Below are 15,378 nucleotides of genomic sequence, written 5' to 3' on the forward strand. Positions count from 1 at the left end.
CATGTCTTAGTCTCTGAAGAAGATCGTGGAGGAGAGCAGGGACAAGAACCAGCCCGAGGTGGACATGTGTGACCGCGGCATCTCTAGCATGCTGGACGTGCCCGGCCTCTGTGAGTACCGGCGGCGGGCGGGGTCTGCGCCCAAACTTCCTTATTTGTCCCGGGGCCGCCGCCGGCCCTGGCCGCGGGGGGAGCCGCGCCGCCCCTCCCGGGCTGCTGCCCCGGCCCCCGCTGCGCCGGGGGTGCCCTGAAGCCTTGGGGGCTTTGGGGGGGATCCGTCGGTAGGAGGGAAGAGCGCGGCGCCCGGCAGCACCGGAACGGCCGTGTGCGTGTGTGTGTGTGTTCGGGAGAGCCCCGGCTCCGCTGCACCGGGGAGAGCGGCGGGGGGGCTGAGGCTGCCGCCCCTCTCTCCCCCATCGCCTCTGCCTGTGCGCCGGCTGCCGCTCTCAGCCCGCCCAGCCTCTGACTGCGGCCCTTCTGGCGCTGGAGGGATGGGGAGGCTTTGCCTCCTGTCTGTCCGTTCCGGCCTCTCCTGTCCGTCCATCCTGTCCTCTCCGTGCTACTGAAGCAAAGCCACTGGCCAAGTAGCATCTCTGCTGGTTTTTGAAAGGCGTAGGGTGGCATTAAGCCTGGAGCTGGGCACAGCTGGTCTCTGGAGGAGAGTGAGATAATGCTGTTCAACAGATACAGCAGGATCATGCTTTGCATGTTGCACGTGCTTCCAGAATTGTGACTGTGTTTTCTTATTGGTATATTGCATTTACAGCAAATGCACCATACCCATAACAACAAAGTGTCAGTTCTGGGGAACTCATAAATGAAGAGCGAGGCAGGTGGCTTTGGCTTGCTTTTGCTTTGGCTAGGAGTGCCTGTGATGTACCTCCTCCAGAGAAAGGCCACAAAAATGGTCAGAGGGATGGAGCATCTCTCCTATGAGCACAGGCTGAGAGAGCTGGGGTTGTTCAGCCTGGAGAAGAGAAGGCTCCGGGATGACCTTTGTTGTGGCCTTTCAGTACCTGAAGGGAGCCTACAGGAAAGTTGGAAAGGGACTTTTATAAGGGCATGTAGTGATAGGACAAGGGGTAATGGTTTTAAACTGAAAGAGGGGAGATTCAAATTAGATATCAGGAAGAAATTTTTCACTATGAGGGTGGTGAGACACTGGAACAGCTTGCCCAACGAAGCTGTGGCTGCGCCATCCATTGAGGGGTTCAAGGCCAGGCTGGATGGGGCTTGGAGCAACCTGGTCTGGTGGGAGGTGGCCCTGCCCAGGGCAGGGGGGTTGGAACTCGATGATCTTTAAGGTCGCTTCTAGCCTATACCATTCTGGGATTCTCTATTATGGCACAGCTGATACATAATAAGTTGAAGTTTTGGCTGGTTGTAGTGTGCCACAGGCTGAAACTTCCCTTAATATGTGATGTAATGAGAAAAAAGCAAAGTCTAGAACAACCGCCGTACTTGAAACTCTAATTGTATCCTGGGTTAGCTCTTTACTATGTTAGTTAAACTTGATAGCAGACAGGAGCAAGTGTACGTAGCTCTTCTTTACATGATGGAAATGAGTTCAAGGAAATGTATGGCTCACTACCAACTTGCCATTGTCTGCAGAGCTGGGAGCAGACCAGAGTATCTTCACTCGCGTCAGTGTTCTGCTGAACTAGGTTCTGTACTTAAGTCTTCATCCTTTACTGATTCTTTTCCTGCTTCTGAGTTGTGTGTGTGATTTCAGGAAGATTACATTGTCGAGCCCGTGTATATCAACTCACACTGAAGAGAAAGCTTCACTGTATTTCTAGTTGTTTGAGACAAAGTAGTGTTTAGCTCCCATTAACACAGACCCATTTTCAGAATTATGCTTATCCCTTTCAGATAAACCACTACATTAAGAGTCTGGGGCAGTATTTTTTCAAGTGGACTTGGTGCCTCTTAACAACTCTAAGGCACATAATTAATTAGTCAGCTTTGATCTTTCAGGCAGGGGAAAAAAGGTAATGTTGAAGAATATTAGTAATGCTCAAATAAACAAAACTTTTCTTGTACAAACGCTGTTTTGGGTTGGTTGTGCAGGCAGGGTCAGGGACCACACTGTGGGACACTAGTCCATGGGTGGTCCCTGATATCAAGTTACTAATTAAGCATCTGAAGCTTGTTTGGCAGGGAGCTCCCTAGGTGAAGTGTAGACTTGTGGTACCCGGGTTACACTGCATCAGAGAGGTCTGGGTGCAGATGTTCTTGGTGCACGTCGTGTGACTGGATTTAGCATGGGGATTTGGGGCTTCCTCCTTTTGAGGAGGAAGTTAGGGGAGGGGGAAATGAATGGGAAATGACTGGTTTCTGTTCAGTTAATTGAGACCACCTTGTTTTTTCACTTACTCTGTACTCTGGCAGAGAAGGCATTGTAAGTTGGGATTGGTTCGGGATTTTTTTTGTCATCAAGTTATTTGCCGCTTTCCATTAGGAGAATGAATGACTTGATTCAAATGTGCCTTTAAAAAAACTAATGAATAGGTATTACCTCTGAAATGTAGGCCTTGGTTTGAGAAAATGTTAAACATGCTTATTTTCTCACCCTGTCATCTGACTCCTAAATGGTGATCTTTTCTAGTACAGATTGGGTGTTTTGGGTTTTTCCAGTGCTCAGGACCAGTAGGGAAGCTAAATGAGTCTGACCTGGTGCCTCCCTGTCTTAAACTAGCTTAGACCCAGGAGCTTGGCAACCTCTGCATCTCTTCCCGCTTTTGTGTTTAGTAAAGGGAGAGTGGAGTTACCAGCTTGTATATAATGTGGTGTTCAGATTGACAAAGAAAAGTTCAGTAGTCCCCGAGCTGCTGCTTGCTCAGGAGTTCATTAATACCATTAGAAGCTGAGTTCTATTTTAGGAGTATTCTTCGAATCCAGGCACTTCCATGTTTTCTACTAATGACTTAAAATACAAACTAGAATTGTGCTACAGGCTTTCAGAGCACCTGAATTTTTGAGACTTTCAGAAATGTAATATGAGAAAACTCTTTTCATCTGCAGCAAAAAAAAAAAAAAATTGAGACTGAAAATGTTCCTTGGTCTAGGTATTCTGTGCTGTAGCTCATCACGCTAATGCAAAGACCATGTGCAACAGTTTTAAAGGCCTTCCTTATTATTCTGGCATGGGATAAAACAAATGTTACACCATGAATACATGAATAGTTTTTAAAAATGCATTGCCCGGTGGAAGTGTTCTAATGTGTTGTTTGGTTTTTTTTTTTTTATTCCGTATTGTGACACAAATAGATCATATTTGCTTACAAAGCACCCAATATGGACAGGTAGTGGTGGAGAGCATCAACATGCACCCTGTAGGGTGAACAGCTGGGTTCAGCAAGTAGGAGACGATGTGGCTTTTCTGTAGTCTGATAGCTAGAGCATTTGTTGGTAGGACTTCAAGCAACCATCCACAATTATGGAATTGTTCTTGAAGTAGGGACCAGTCTCTAATCTCTGATTTATTTTCTTTAAGTGATCGATATGGGGAAGCTATGAATTAAGGAATTATTTTGCCCAAATTACAGAGCAGCAGATGTCTCAAGTTGTCTTGTTGTCAGGGAAAGAATATTGGATGAAGTCCTATTTACTTTGTAAGTGTTAATTTGTTCTCAGTATCATTCCATCTGTAAGCTATTCGCATTTTACATAAAGTATGTGCTTGTGTGGTAGGAATTAACATGCCTAGAATTTTTTATCAGAAAGTTAGTGTTAATATAATTGTGAGCTCCAAAGCACAGAAGATGAAGGGGCACTTGTACTTGCAAGCTGTTTTGTATGATACTGTAATGCTGATCCTGCATTAACTTCCTCCGCTGGGACAGACAATGTTTTATCTTGGTTCAGCAAGGTCTCTGTAGTCTTCCTGTTTTATGGGGGTTTTTTGTTTTTTTTTTCTTTTAAAAAAGTTAAGTCAAGTGTTGTCATATAAACATTTTATGTAAAGCTAACTTACTGCTGTCGTGTACTGCATATGAAAAGGCTTGATACTAGGGCCAAAAGGGAAGAGCTTCTATATTCTTCCCTTGATTCACCCCATTTTGAAGCAATAGTGAGACTGGGACCATAATGAGAATTTGTAATTAATGTACAAGTAAATTGTTCTGGCAAACGGTAGTATACTGACCCTCAAACTTCTGTGTGGATATTTGGTGAGGTCTTGAAATCAAAGTAACTTACTGCCTGTATGCTAGTTGCTGAGTGTTAGCAAGGCACCCAGGCTCTGCAGTCCTCAAGGAGCTGCCTCTTAGTATCTATGAGTTCCTCTGGTGGCATCAGAGAGAGGTTCTAGTAACTCCCCTGTGGGAATTGCGGTGCCATTTGAACCTTGGAGGTGAATTTGAACCTCGGGGTGAATTGTCTGACCCATTGAGTGATCTTCAGTGAGTCCTGCCTATTATGCTTGCCTGGGCTGCCTGCATCCAAAGCAAAAAGGCACTATCAGGCCCCCTTCTGCCGTCTAGATGTCACTTGGGGATGTTAATTAGTTGCTTAAGGGAGATGTTTATATCAGAAGAGCTGATAGTTTAGTTGTCATGCAGAATTTACTGTATATATAGAATGAGGAAAACCAGAGTCAGCTGTTCCCACAGCACAGTTCTTTTCACAGGAGTAGGCAAGTGGCAGCGTAATGAAAAACTTGGTATTTCCAGGGGTGGTTTTTTCACACAGGTGATAGAATCACAGAATGGTCAGAGTTGGAAGGGACCTTAAAGATCATCGAGTTCGAAGCCTGGGCAGGGACACCTCCCACCAGACCAGGTTGCTCCAAGCCCCATCCAGCCTGGCCTTGAACCCCTCCAGGGATGGGGCAGCCACAGCTTCTCTGGGCAATCTGTTCCAGTGTCTCACCACCCTCACAGTAAACCATCTCTTTCTAGTATCTAATCTAAATCTCCCCTCTTTCAATTTAAAACCATTATCCCATGTCCTATCACTCAACTCCCTCATAAAGATTCCCTCCCCATCTCTCATGTAGCTCCCTTCAGGTACTGGAAGGCCACAACAAGGTCTCCCCGGAGCCTTCTCTTCTTCGGGCTGAACAACCCCAACTCTTTCAGCCTGTCTTCATCAGAGGGCTGGAGCAACTCTCTTATGATGTTCATGGCCCTCCTCTGGACCTGTTCTAACAGGTCCATGTCCTTCCTGTGCTGAGGACTCCAGAGCTGGACACAGAGCTCCAGGTGGGGTCTCACAAGAGCAGAGTAAAGGGCCAGAATCACCTCCCTCGACCTGCTGGCCACATTTCTCTTGATGCAGCCCAGGATGGGGTTGGCTTTCTGGGCTGCCAGTGCACATTGCTGGCTCATGCTGAGCTTCTTGTCCACCAACACCCCCAGGTCCTTCTCAGAGCTGCTCTCGATCCATTCTCTGTCCAACCTGTATTTGTGCCTGGGATTGCCATGTCCCAGGTACAGGACCCTGCACTTGGCTTGGTTGAACCTCATGAGGTTTGCATGGGCCCACCTCTCAAGCATGTCCAGATCCCTCTGGATGGCATCCCTTCCCTCCAGCGCCTTGGCTGCACCATTCAGCTTGGTGTCATCAGCAAACTTGCTGAGGGTGCACTCTATCCTACTGTCCATGTCTCTGACAGAGATGTCGAACAGCACTGGTCCCAGTACCAACCCCCGAGGGACACCACTTATCACTGGCTTCCACTTGGACACTGAGCTGTTGGCTGCAACCCTTTGAGTGGGGCCATCCAGCCAGTTCCTGATCCACTGAGTGGGCCATCCGTCACATCATGACTTTCCGATTTTGAGACCAGGATGTCATGTAGGACAGTGTCAAATGCTTTGCATAAGTCCAGGTAGATGACACCTGTTGCTCTCCCCTTGTCTACCAATGCTGTAGTGCCATCGTAGAGGGCCATCAAAGTTGTCAGGCATGACCTGGCCTTGGTGAAGCCATGCTGGCTGTCACCAATCACCTCCTTATTTTCCATGTGGCTTAGTAGAGATTCCAGGAGGATCTGCTCCATGATCTTGCCGGGCACAGAGGTGAGACTGACTGGCCTGTAGTTTCCCAGGTCTTCTTTTTTTCCCTTTTTGAAGATGAATTTTACATTTCCCCTTTTCCAGTCAGCAGGAACTTCACCAGACTGCCACGACTTCTTACATATAATGGAAAGCAGCTTAACTTCATCTGCCAGCTTCCACAGGACCTGTAGATGGATTTCATCAGGTCCCATGGACTTATGCACCTTCAGGTTCCTTAGATGGTCTCAAACGTGGTCTTCCCTACAGTGGGCGGTTCTTCATTCTCGTAAACCCTGTTTTTACCTTCTGTGACTTGGGCAGTGTGGTTAGGGCTCTTGCTGGTGAAGACTGAGGTGAAAGTCGTTCAGTAGCCAACCTTTTCCATATCCTGGGTGACTATCCCCAGCATCTTCTCTCATTCTTTTGTGTAAATTGCATTCCTGTATTTAGCTATATGTGCAAGTAATCAATAGTGTTGAATTGTAGAATAATCTAGGTTGGAAAAGATATTTGAGATTGTTGAGTCCAACTTTTAACCTAACACTGCCAAGTCCACCGCTAAACCATGTCCCTGAGTGTCTACCTAAGTGTGCCCCGTCATCTACACGTCTTTTAAATACCTCTAGGGATGGTGTCTCAACCACTTGGCCACCCTGTTCCAACATTGATACCCCTTTCAGTAAGGCAATTCTTCCTAACGCCCAATTTAAACCTTCTCTGGCGTCTGTTCCTCAAGCTGCATGAAATTATTGTGACCCAAGTGCCTTGCACTGGGCCTTGGCACTTGGCCTTGTTGAACTTCATCCCATTGGCCTCATCCCATGGATCCAGCCTGTCCAGATCCCTCTGCAAACCCTTCCTACCCTCAGACAGATCAATGCTCCTGCCCAATTGGTGTCACCTGCAAACTTACTGAGGGTGCACTTGATCCCCTTGTCCAGATCATTGATGAAGATATTAAAGAGAACTGGCTCCAGTACTGAGCCCTGGGGGACACCACTCGTGACCGGCCACCAACTGGATTTAACTCCATTCCCACCACTCTCTGGGCCCAGCCTCCAGCCAGTTTTTTTACCCAGCGAAGAGTACACCTGTCCAAGCCATGGGCAGCCAGTTTCTCCAGGAGAATGCTGCAGGAAACATGTCAAAGACTGTACTAAAGTCTATGTAGACAACATCCACAGCCTTTTCCTTGTCCAGTAAGCAGGTGATCTTATCATAGAAGGAGATCAGTTTAGTCAAGCAGGACTTTCGTTTTATGAACCTGTGCTGGCTGGGCCTGATCCGTATGTGCTGTGTGATGGCACTCACGGTGATCTGCTCCATAACCTTCCCCAGCCCTGAGGTCAGGGTGACAGGCCTGTAGTCCTCCTTATGACTGTTCTTGCAGATGGGTGTCACATTTGGTAACATCCAGTCAACTGGGACCCCCCCGGTTAGCCAGAGCTGCTGATAAATAATGGAAAGAGGCTCGGTGAGCACTTCCACCTGCTCCCTTAGTACCCTTGGATGGGTCCCATCTGGCCCAATAGACCTGTGTCTGTTGTATAGACTTGCGGTTGCTTGTGGTTCAGGTGCTGATGTGTGCTTTATGTTTTAAACCTTAGAGCTGTTTGTGGAGGCAGCTGCTCTTGTCTGCCCTTTAGTGCTGTTTTTTCTGTAATACTCTTACAGATTTTCTATCAGCTTCTTTCTCTGCCATAGAATCATAGAATGGTTTAGGTTGGAAGGGACCTTAAAGATCATCTAGTCCCACTGCCCTGCCATGGGCAGGGACACCTCCCACCAGGTTGCTCAAAGCTCCATCCAACCTGGTCTTGAACACTTCCAGGGATGGGGCAGCCACAGCTTCTTTGGGCAATCTGGGCCCAGTGCATCACCACCCTCATAGTGAAAAATTTCTTCCTGACAGCTAATCTGAATCTCCCCTCTTCCACTGAAGCCATTACCCCTCGTTCTGTCACTATGTGTCCTCGTATGTCCCACTCTAGCTTTCTCGTAGGCCCACTTTGGGTACTGCAAGGGACTACCCATCTTCCACTGAAGCCATTACCCCTCATTCTGTCACTATGTGTCCTCGTAAGACGTCCCACTCTAGCTTTCTTGTAGGCCCACTTTGGGTACTGCAAGGGACTACAAGGTCTCTCTGAAGCCTTTTCTTCTCCAGGCTGAACAACCCCAACTCTCACAGTAGAGGTGCTCCAGCCCTTGTATCATCTCCGTGGCCTCCTCTGGCCCCGCTCCAACAGGTCCAGGTGTCTCTTGTGCTGAGGCTCTGGAGCTGGAGGCAGCACTGCAGGGCATCTCCCCACCCGTTCTGCTTTGTGAGGTGGTGCAGTCAGTACTTAGAGCACTCACGTTTTAGGAGAAATTTAGGGTGGATGCAGTGTTTCTTCCTTTCTCCTCCCTGCCTTTCCTTCCTCCACAACCTGCAATTGCACAGGGAACTGTGACTTTTTGTTTCTGCCTTTGGGTGACCGCTTTCATTCTGCAAACAGGTTATGTGTGCCTGTGTTAATACACCAGCTTTCAAGCTGGTTGCTATATCCATTAGTAAGTAAAAGCTCTCCAAGCTGTTTCCTCCAGCTTGCAATTTAGTAAGTATTAATTAGCACGCCCAGTTTTTACACATGCTCACCAGGATCTCTTCGTTCCCTAAGGCAGCAAGACCCCTCTGGGCTCTATCTGGGCTACAATTAGTGATGTTTGTTGCGTGAGGAAAGCCCTGAGGGATGAGAGAGGTAGCTCTACAATTGTCACTCAGGCAGGAAAAGTTCCCAGCTGCTTAGGAGGGGCAGCCAGGTAGTTTCTAGAGCTGTTTTAAAGAGGCTACACTGGAAGTAAGGAAAAGATGTGGGAGAGGAAAATCTCTCCATTTTTCTAGTTCCAATAAAATACAGCAAACTTTTTACAGGGAGGGGAAGGATGCTCAAGAATTCCTTCAAAGTGTGAGTTTCTCCTCTGAGAATATTTAGCGTCTTTTTTTGATCAGATGCTGTTGTCAGTTGTGGGCTATGGAGATTCTAGGGAAAGTGATGGTGATGTGGAGGGTGGAAGTAGGCAAGAAATGTAAAGGATGGAGAAGTGTAGGGGGAGTGCTGGTCTCTGTAACTGCCCTGTGCCCCACACTTGTTTGTTCAATAAGATGGAATCTGAGGGGCTTCGATCAATCAGATCATTCAGTTACTTTGAGTAAATATTGCCTGTTGTCACCTGGCCATTTGACATGCGACAACACTGCTAGTCTGGTATTGTGCTGCATGGATGCGAGGCTGTAAATGCAGCTGTGGGTACTTAGGAGTTGAATCTGGCATAATAATGGGTTGGGAACACGTGGAAATGTAGTTGCTTGCATGGCATGTGTTCTGTTGGGATAAATACTGGAGTACCTATCAGTTTTCCCTCGGGAAGGATTTAAAGGATGGAGAAAGGTGTTTGTGTGCCCAGAACCAGACCTGTGCTGGGAGGCAGCGGTACTTGCTGCTCAAGTTGTGTTTGATGCAGTGACAGAAATGAGAAGTAAAGGGGCAGAGGAGTGGTTGGGTACGTCCTTAAGTCTTATATTGTCTTGTTCATTGTGACAATGCACATGAATCTGGAGTTACTGGAGTGGAGAGAATAGCTTGCCTCTTTTTCTTTTTTTCTTTTTTTTTTTTTTAGCTAAAATAGCTACAAGCTCTCAGTTGCCCATAAACTAACTTCTTTCTCTCTTCATTTGCAGTTACACTGTCTCATATCACACAGCTGGTCCTGAGTCACAACAAGCTTACAAGTAAGTATACTCCTATTTACTGACTTCATTACAGGCAGTTGGAAAGCTGACACTGCTTTTTTTTTTCTTCTTATAGAGTGCAATGTCACTGTTAAGAGTGTTTCTTGGTGAACCACTTTATTAAAAATAGAGGTTGAGGATGTGACTTAGCAGCCATGTTCAACATGCCTTTCCAACTTCACACAGATCAACTTCACACAATTACAGATGCTGGAACATCTGTAATTCTCAGTCTTGTTATCAGTTCAGTGAAAAATCCATTCCTTGCCATGGCTGTGAAGTACTTATATTTAGGTGAAGACTTCTGAACATTTTTAACTGTATCAGAAATGATACAGTTTGCATTTTAGGAGATGGATAATTGATTTGACTGAAAATAAATTAAACTCAACTGCATAATCATAGAATGATTTGGGTTAGAAAGAACATTAAACATCATCTTGTTCCACCCCCCCTGCCCTGGGCAGGGACACCTCCCACCAGACCAGGCTGCTAAACCCCCATCCAGCCTGGCCTTGAACCCCTCGGGGATGGGGCAGCCACAGCTTCTCTGGGCAACCTGTTCCAGTGCCTCACCACCCTCACAGCAAAGAATTTCTTCCTAAAATCTAGTCTGAATCTCCTCTCTTTCAGTTTAGAACCATTAACCCTTGTTTTATCACTGCACTCCCTGATAAAGAAGTCCTTCCCCATCTCTCCTGTAGGCCCCCTTTAGGGACTGGAAGGCTGCTATAAAGTCTCCCCAGAGTCTTCTCTTTTCCAGACTGAACAAGCCCAGCTCTCTCAGCCTGTCTTCATCAGGGGGCTGGAGCATCTCTCCTATGATGTTCATGGCCTCCCTCTGGACCAACAGGTCCATGTCCTTCTTGCGCTGGACGCAGTACTCCTAGTGGGGCCTTATGAGAGTGGAGCAGAGGGGCACAATCACCTCCCTTGACCTGCTGGCCACACTTCTCCTGATGCAGCCCAGGATGGGGTTGGCCTTCTGGGCTGCCAGCACCCATTGCTGACTCACGTCAAGCTTCTCATCAACCAACACCCCCAAATCCTTCTTCTGAACATTTTTAACTGTATCAGAAATGATACAGTTTGCATTTTAGGAGATGGATAATTGATTTGACTGAAAATAAATTAAACTCAACTGCATAATCATAGAATGATTTGGGTTAGAAAGAACATTAAACATCATCTTGTTCCACCCCCCCTGCCCTGGGCAGGGACACCTCCCACCAGACCAGGCTGCTAAACCCCCATCCAGCCTGGCCTTGAACCCCTCGGGGATGGGGCAGCCACAGCTTCTCTGGGCAACCTGTTCCAGTGCCTCACCACCCTCACAGCAAAGAATTTCTTCCTAAAATCTAGTCTGAATCTCCTCTCTTTCAGTTTAGAACCATTAACCCTTGTTTTATCACTGCACTCCCTGATAAAGAAGTCCTTCCCCATCTCTCCTGTAGGCCCCCTTTAGGGACTGGAAGGCTGCTATAAAGTCTCCCCAGAGTCTTCTCTTTTCCAGACTGAACAAGCCCAGCTCTCTCAGCCTGTCTCTTCATCAGGGGGCTGGAGCATCTCTCCTATGATGTTCATGGCCTCCCTCTGGACCAACAGGTCCATGTCCTTCTTGCGCTGGACGCAGTACTCCTAGTGGGGCCTTATGAGAGCAGAGCAGAGGGGCAGAATCACCTCCCGCGACCTGCTGGCCACAATTCTCTTGATGCAGACTGGGATGTGGTTGGCTGTCTGGGCTGCCAGTGCCACCCATTGCTGACTCACGTCAAGCTTCTCATCAACCAACACCCCCAAATCCTTCTCTTCAGGGCTGCTCTTTTGTGCTTGGGATTGTCATGACCCAGGCGCAGGACCCTGCACTTCACCTGGTTGAGCTTCATGAGGTTTGCATGGGCCCACCTCTCAAGCATGTCCAGGTTCCTCTGGATGGCATCCCTTCCCTCTGAAACGTTGACTGCGCCACACAGCTTGGTGTCATTGGCAAACCTGCTGAGGGTACACTCTATCCCACTGTCCCTGTTGCCAATAAAGATGTTAAACAGCACTGGTTACCTGTAACCAAATATATGTGAGCAAGGCCAACTGAATGTGAGCTTCAGGCCTGAAAGTCAAGCAGTCTACTTCTGTCAAAATAATCTTTTGCATGTAATTGGTCTCTTGCTTGTACTGCACACACCACCATAAGTTACTACCTTGCGGATCGTATTTCCCAAAGGGAAGCAGCCCTTAAGTGAGGTGTTGGTGAATAGTTTATGAAAGCACCATAAATGTGAGACTTACCTTAGTGGAAGCAGATATCGGACTGACTTTGCTTTGGGCTTACCTGTCAGTCTCTTGTGGAAATGTTCCTGCTTCTTGGTTCTTGAAATACGAGCAGTGGGTTTCATCTGAACCCTGTTACTGTGCATCTTCCAAAGAGAAGGAAACGTTTCTGTTGATGTTGTGCTTGTCCTTGTCTGCTCTCTGGATGTGCCAGTGGGCTTCTGTCTCAGCCAGCCCTTCCCTTTTTGAAACTGAATTTTTTAAGAGTGCGTGAAATGGGGATGAGAATGGAACCACCAAAGGGGGTGAGCGTTGAGGAGATAGCTGGGTAGGTGCTTTGGCATGTGCCAGGCTGTGCCCAAGAAAAGCTTTGCAAACTGAGATGGGTTTAAAAAAACCCCAAACAAATACAAATGGAAGAAAAACCTCAACAAACCAACCAATAAAACCCAACCTATCGAACTCTAAACTACTTGCTGCACAAACTGTAAGAGAGTATGTGTTATTTAAACCATATGTATTGATACGAAAATCTCATTTAGGGCTATGAGCATTTGCAGAGGATTAAGCACAAGGAAAAAATGAAAGTATTCTTAGATTTTAGTACTTAAACACTTCTACTCTGGATGCAGTTTATTGGGTACTAATGCATAATTTAAAGGATTTGTTTTAGTAGTAAGTAGATTTGTAGTAGTAAATAGATAAAATTATGGACACTATGTGAGTGGCTGTAAGAAGTATAAATTAGTTATTCTAGGCCCTACCTCTGGTTGTATAGTGTCCTCCAGACTGGCATCTTGCTATTTGTTTTTGTCCCTATTGTAGTTTTCGAAGAAATCTCAATTTATTTATAAATGTGACCAGCAATGTCCAGTCATCTAACATGTAAGTGATGATGAATGAGTAAATCCAGGGGCAAATTCAGACAGGGAACATTGTAGGCATCGCTATTAAACACACAGCTCTACCCTGACCTGGTTTAGAAGGTCATGGAGTTATGAATAGCTGGAAGCTGAGAGAATGATTTAGGTAAGCATTATGGTAAGCTCACTTTGAGCATATTGCCTTCTGGCACCTGTCATCAGCCACTGATGGAGCTGGGCTGTGGGGCCACTGGTGGCTTTTGCATTCTTTCAGGTCACTGCGAGGAGATGCCTGTCTCTGAACTTCAGCTGAGCAGTTAATTGTATCCAGCCACTCCAGCTTTCCCTGCAGCTTTTGGAGGGTTGCAGGAACCTTGAGATAGAGGTGTGAAGAGTGAACTGCCACCCAATGCTTGTGGTCAGACAACTCATCCAAAGTTGGGTACCTAGTGCTGTCAGGCAGAACTTCTCTCTAGTGCCAGTTCTTTCCTCAGGTATCATCTGTCTGAAGGGCTGCTTACCTGGCACAAGGATGAAACAAGTTGTAAGCATTACTCTTGGTAAACTTGAATCATAGAATCATAGAATGGTTAGAGTTGGAAGGGACCCTAAAGTGCCAGTTCTTTCCTCAGGTATCATCTGTCTGAAGGGCTGCTTACCTGGCACAAGGATGAAACAAGTTGTAAGCATTACTCTTGGTAAACTTGAATCATAGAATCATAGAATGGTTAGAGTTGGAAGGGACCCTAAAGATCATCTAGTTCCAACCCCCCTGGCTGTGGGCAGGGACACCTCCCACCGGAGCAGGTTGCTCAAAGCCCTAACCTTGACAATTCTTTCTTTGGGATTTGTAAAAATCTTACAACTTTTGAAAGCTAACACATTTTCAAGGACTTAATCATCCTTTCTCTGTGAAGGCTAAAGGGCAAGTTCAGCTGAACATACAACTGGCTGGGCAGGTAGCAGATATCTACCGTGTTCTGAGGAGGAGAAGACAGGCTGGAACTCCTGCAAGGAGACTTGAGTCGCAGTAACTTGGCTGCCTGAAAACTGAGCCCGGGCAGGGTGACATGCTTCAGCATAAGCACCAGAATTAAAAGCTAGGTAACTAACTAGTATCCTAGCTATGAATCTTTCCCCCTCCAGTCAGGTCTACAGGTAAAAGCAGTGGTAACAAAAGGTGTCCAAGAAGGATGTGTTCAGGTTGACTTTACCTATTCAAGAAAAACCCAGAGTACACCCTCTGTTTGAAACAGTTTGAGTTTTCAAAATACCAGATTAAGGATTGCTGCTGTTCTAAAATTCTGTTATGTTAAATGTCAATTTTTAATTACTGTTTTCTTCTAAAGTAGCCCTTATATGTTTGCAGCCTGGTGATCTCTGTTCTCTCAGCCAAGGGCTTCTGTCAGGTTTTCTAATTGCAATGTTTGGGTTTCTTTTATGGGAAGGTGAAACCACTGCTGCTCCTGATAAGTAACTCATCAATTCTGAAACTTACTATTCTTTCACAAACTGATGTAGACATTTAAATAGACAGCACACACTTTTAAAAGGCTAAATTTCAAGTTCATATTCTTGGATTTGACACTGTTGACCTAATCTTTTAAGCTGTGTAATTAATTGTCTTAGCAGATTGTTCTTAAAATGACTAGGAAGCTGGTGGCAGTGACACTTGACATGCTACACTAAGGTCATATTAGCATCTTCTTCTGGTTTTCTGCCATTTAAATGAGTGTTCTGCTTGCTTTTTTTTCCCTGCTGTTTAGAGTAAATATGTCTATCTGGAAGAATAAATATATGTAAAAACTGGATATGCATATTTTTATATAACCATAGTTCGTAATTTTTGCCAGCAAGCTGTGTTAAAAGTAAGTAAAGTTTCATTAACAAGTATGAAGACTTCACTATTAAATCCATCATACTGTTTAGAATATTTTTGTGATATGGTGCTTTGTTGATATTTTTAGTCTGTCGTTCATATGACTGGTGCTTGTGCATTTACATGTCAAAATCATTCATTATCAAAAGTACTCAAATCCACGTTGATTTTCCTGGAGAATATTAGGCTGGATTTCTTCCAGCTGTCTGATACTGTGCTACCGGAGGAGTCTTGAACTGGCTGCTTCTGTTCTTGGTAACTTCTAAAATAGTTGAGTCTATCTTTTGCTGCTCGATAAGAACTTTTTGTGCTTCAAAATCAGAAGTGAAGCTCTTGGAGAAGCTAACTAGCTGGATTCTGCAGTCTTGAACCAGTTGCTGTGTAAGTAACAAACCTGGGACGATTCCACTTTGGGGTCTCCTGTGACAATCCAGTTGAAAGCGGAGGGAGAAAATGCGTATTTGTCTTTTCTTCTTAACTTAATGTAGACATATGGGCCTGCGTCTTTATATATTGTACTGAGGGGTTTTTATTCCATCACTTAGTGATTTAAAGCCTTCTATCCAGTATAGGGCTGAGAAGCAAAGTTAAAGAG

The 15,378-nt window shown here is 45.9% G+C and overlaps 1 protein-coding gene across 1 annotated transcript in view; it reads left to right on the plus strand.

Moving 5' to 3' along the window:
- RSU1 (Ras suppressor protein 1) overlaps nt 1-15,378 on the plus strand; it is a 53,793-nt gene that overhangs the window by 7,388 nt on the left and 31,027 nt on the right. Inside the window, exons 2-3 of the mRNA XM_014945854.1 lie at nt 11-110; nt 9,723-9,773. Coding sequence (XP_014801340.1) covers nt 11-110; nt 9,723-9,773 — 151 coding nt within the window. The remainder of the gene's footprint in view (nt 1-10; nt 111-9,722; nt 9,774-15,378) is intronic.

Source organism: Calidris pugnax, unplaced genomic scaffold (assembly GCF_001431845.1).
Source record: "Calidris pugnax isolate Ruff unplaced genomic scaffold, ASM143184v1 scaffold19, whole genome shotgun sequence".
Classification (NCBI taxonomy): domain Eukaryota; kingdom Metazoa; phylum Chordata; class Aves; order Charadriiformes; family Scolopacidae; genus Calidris; species Calidris pugnax.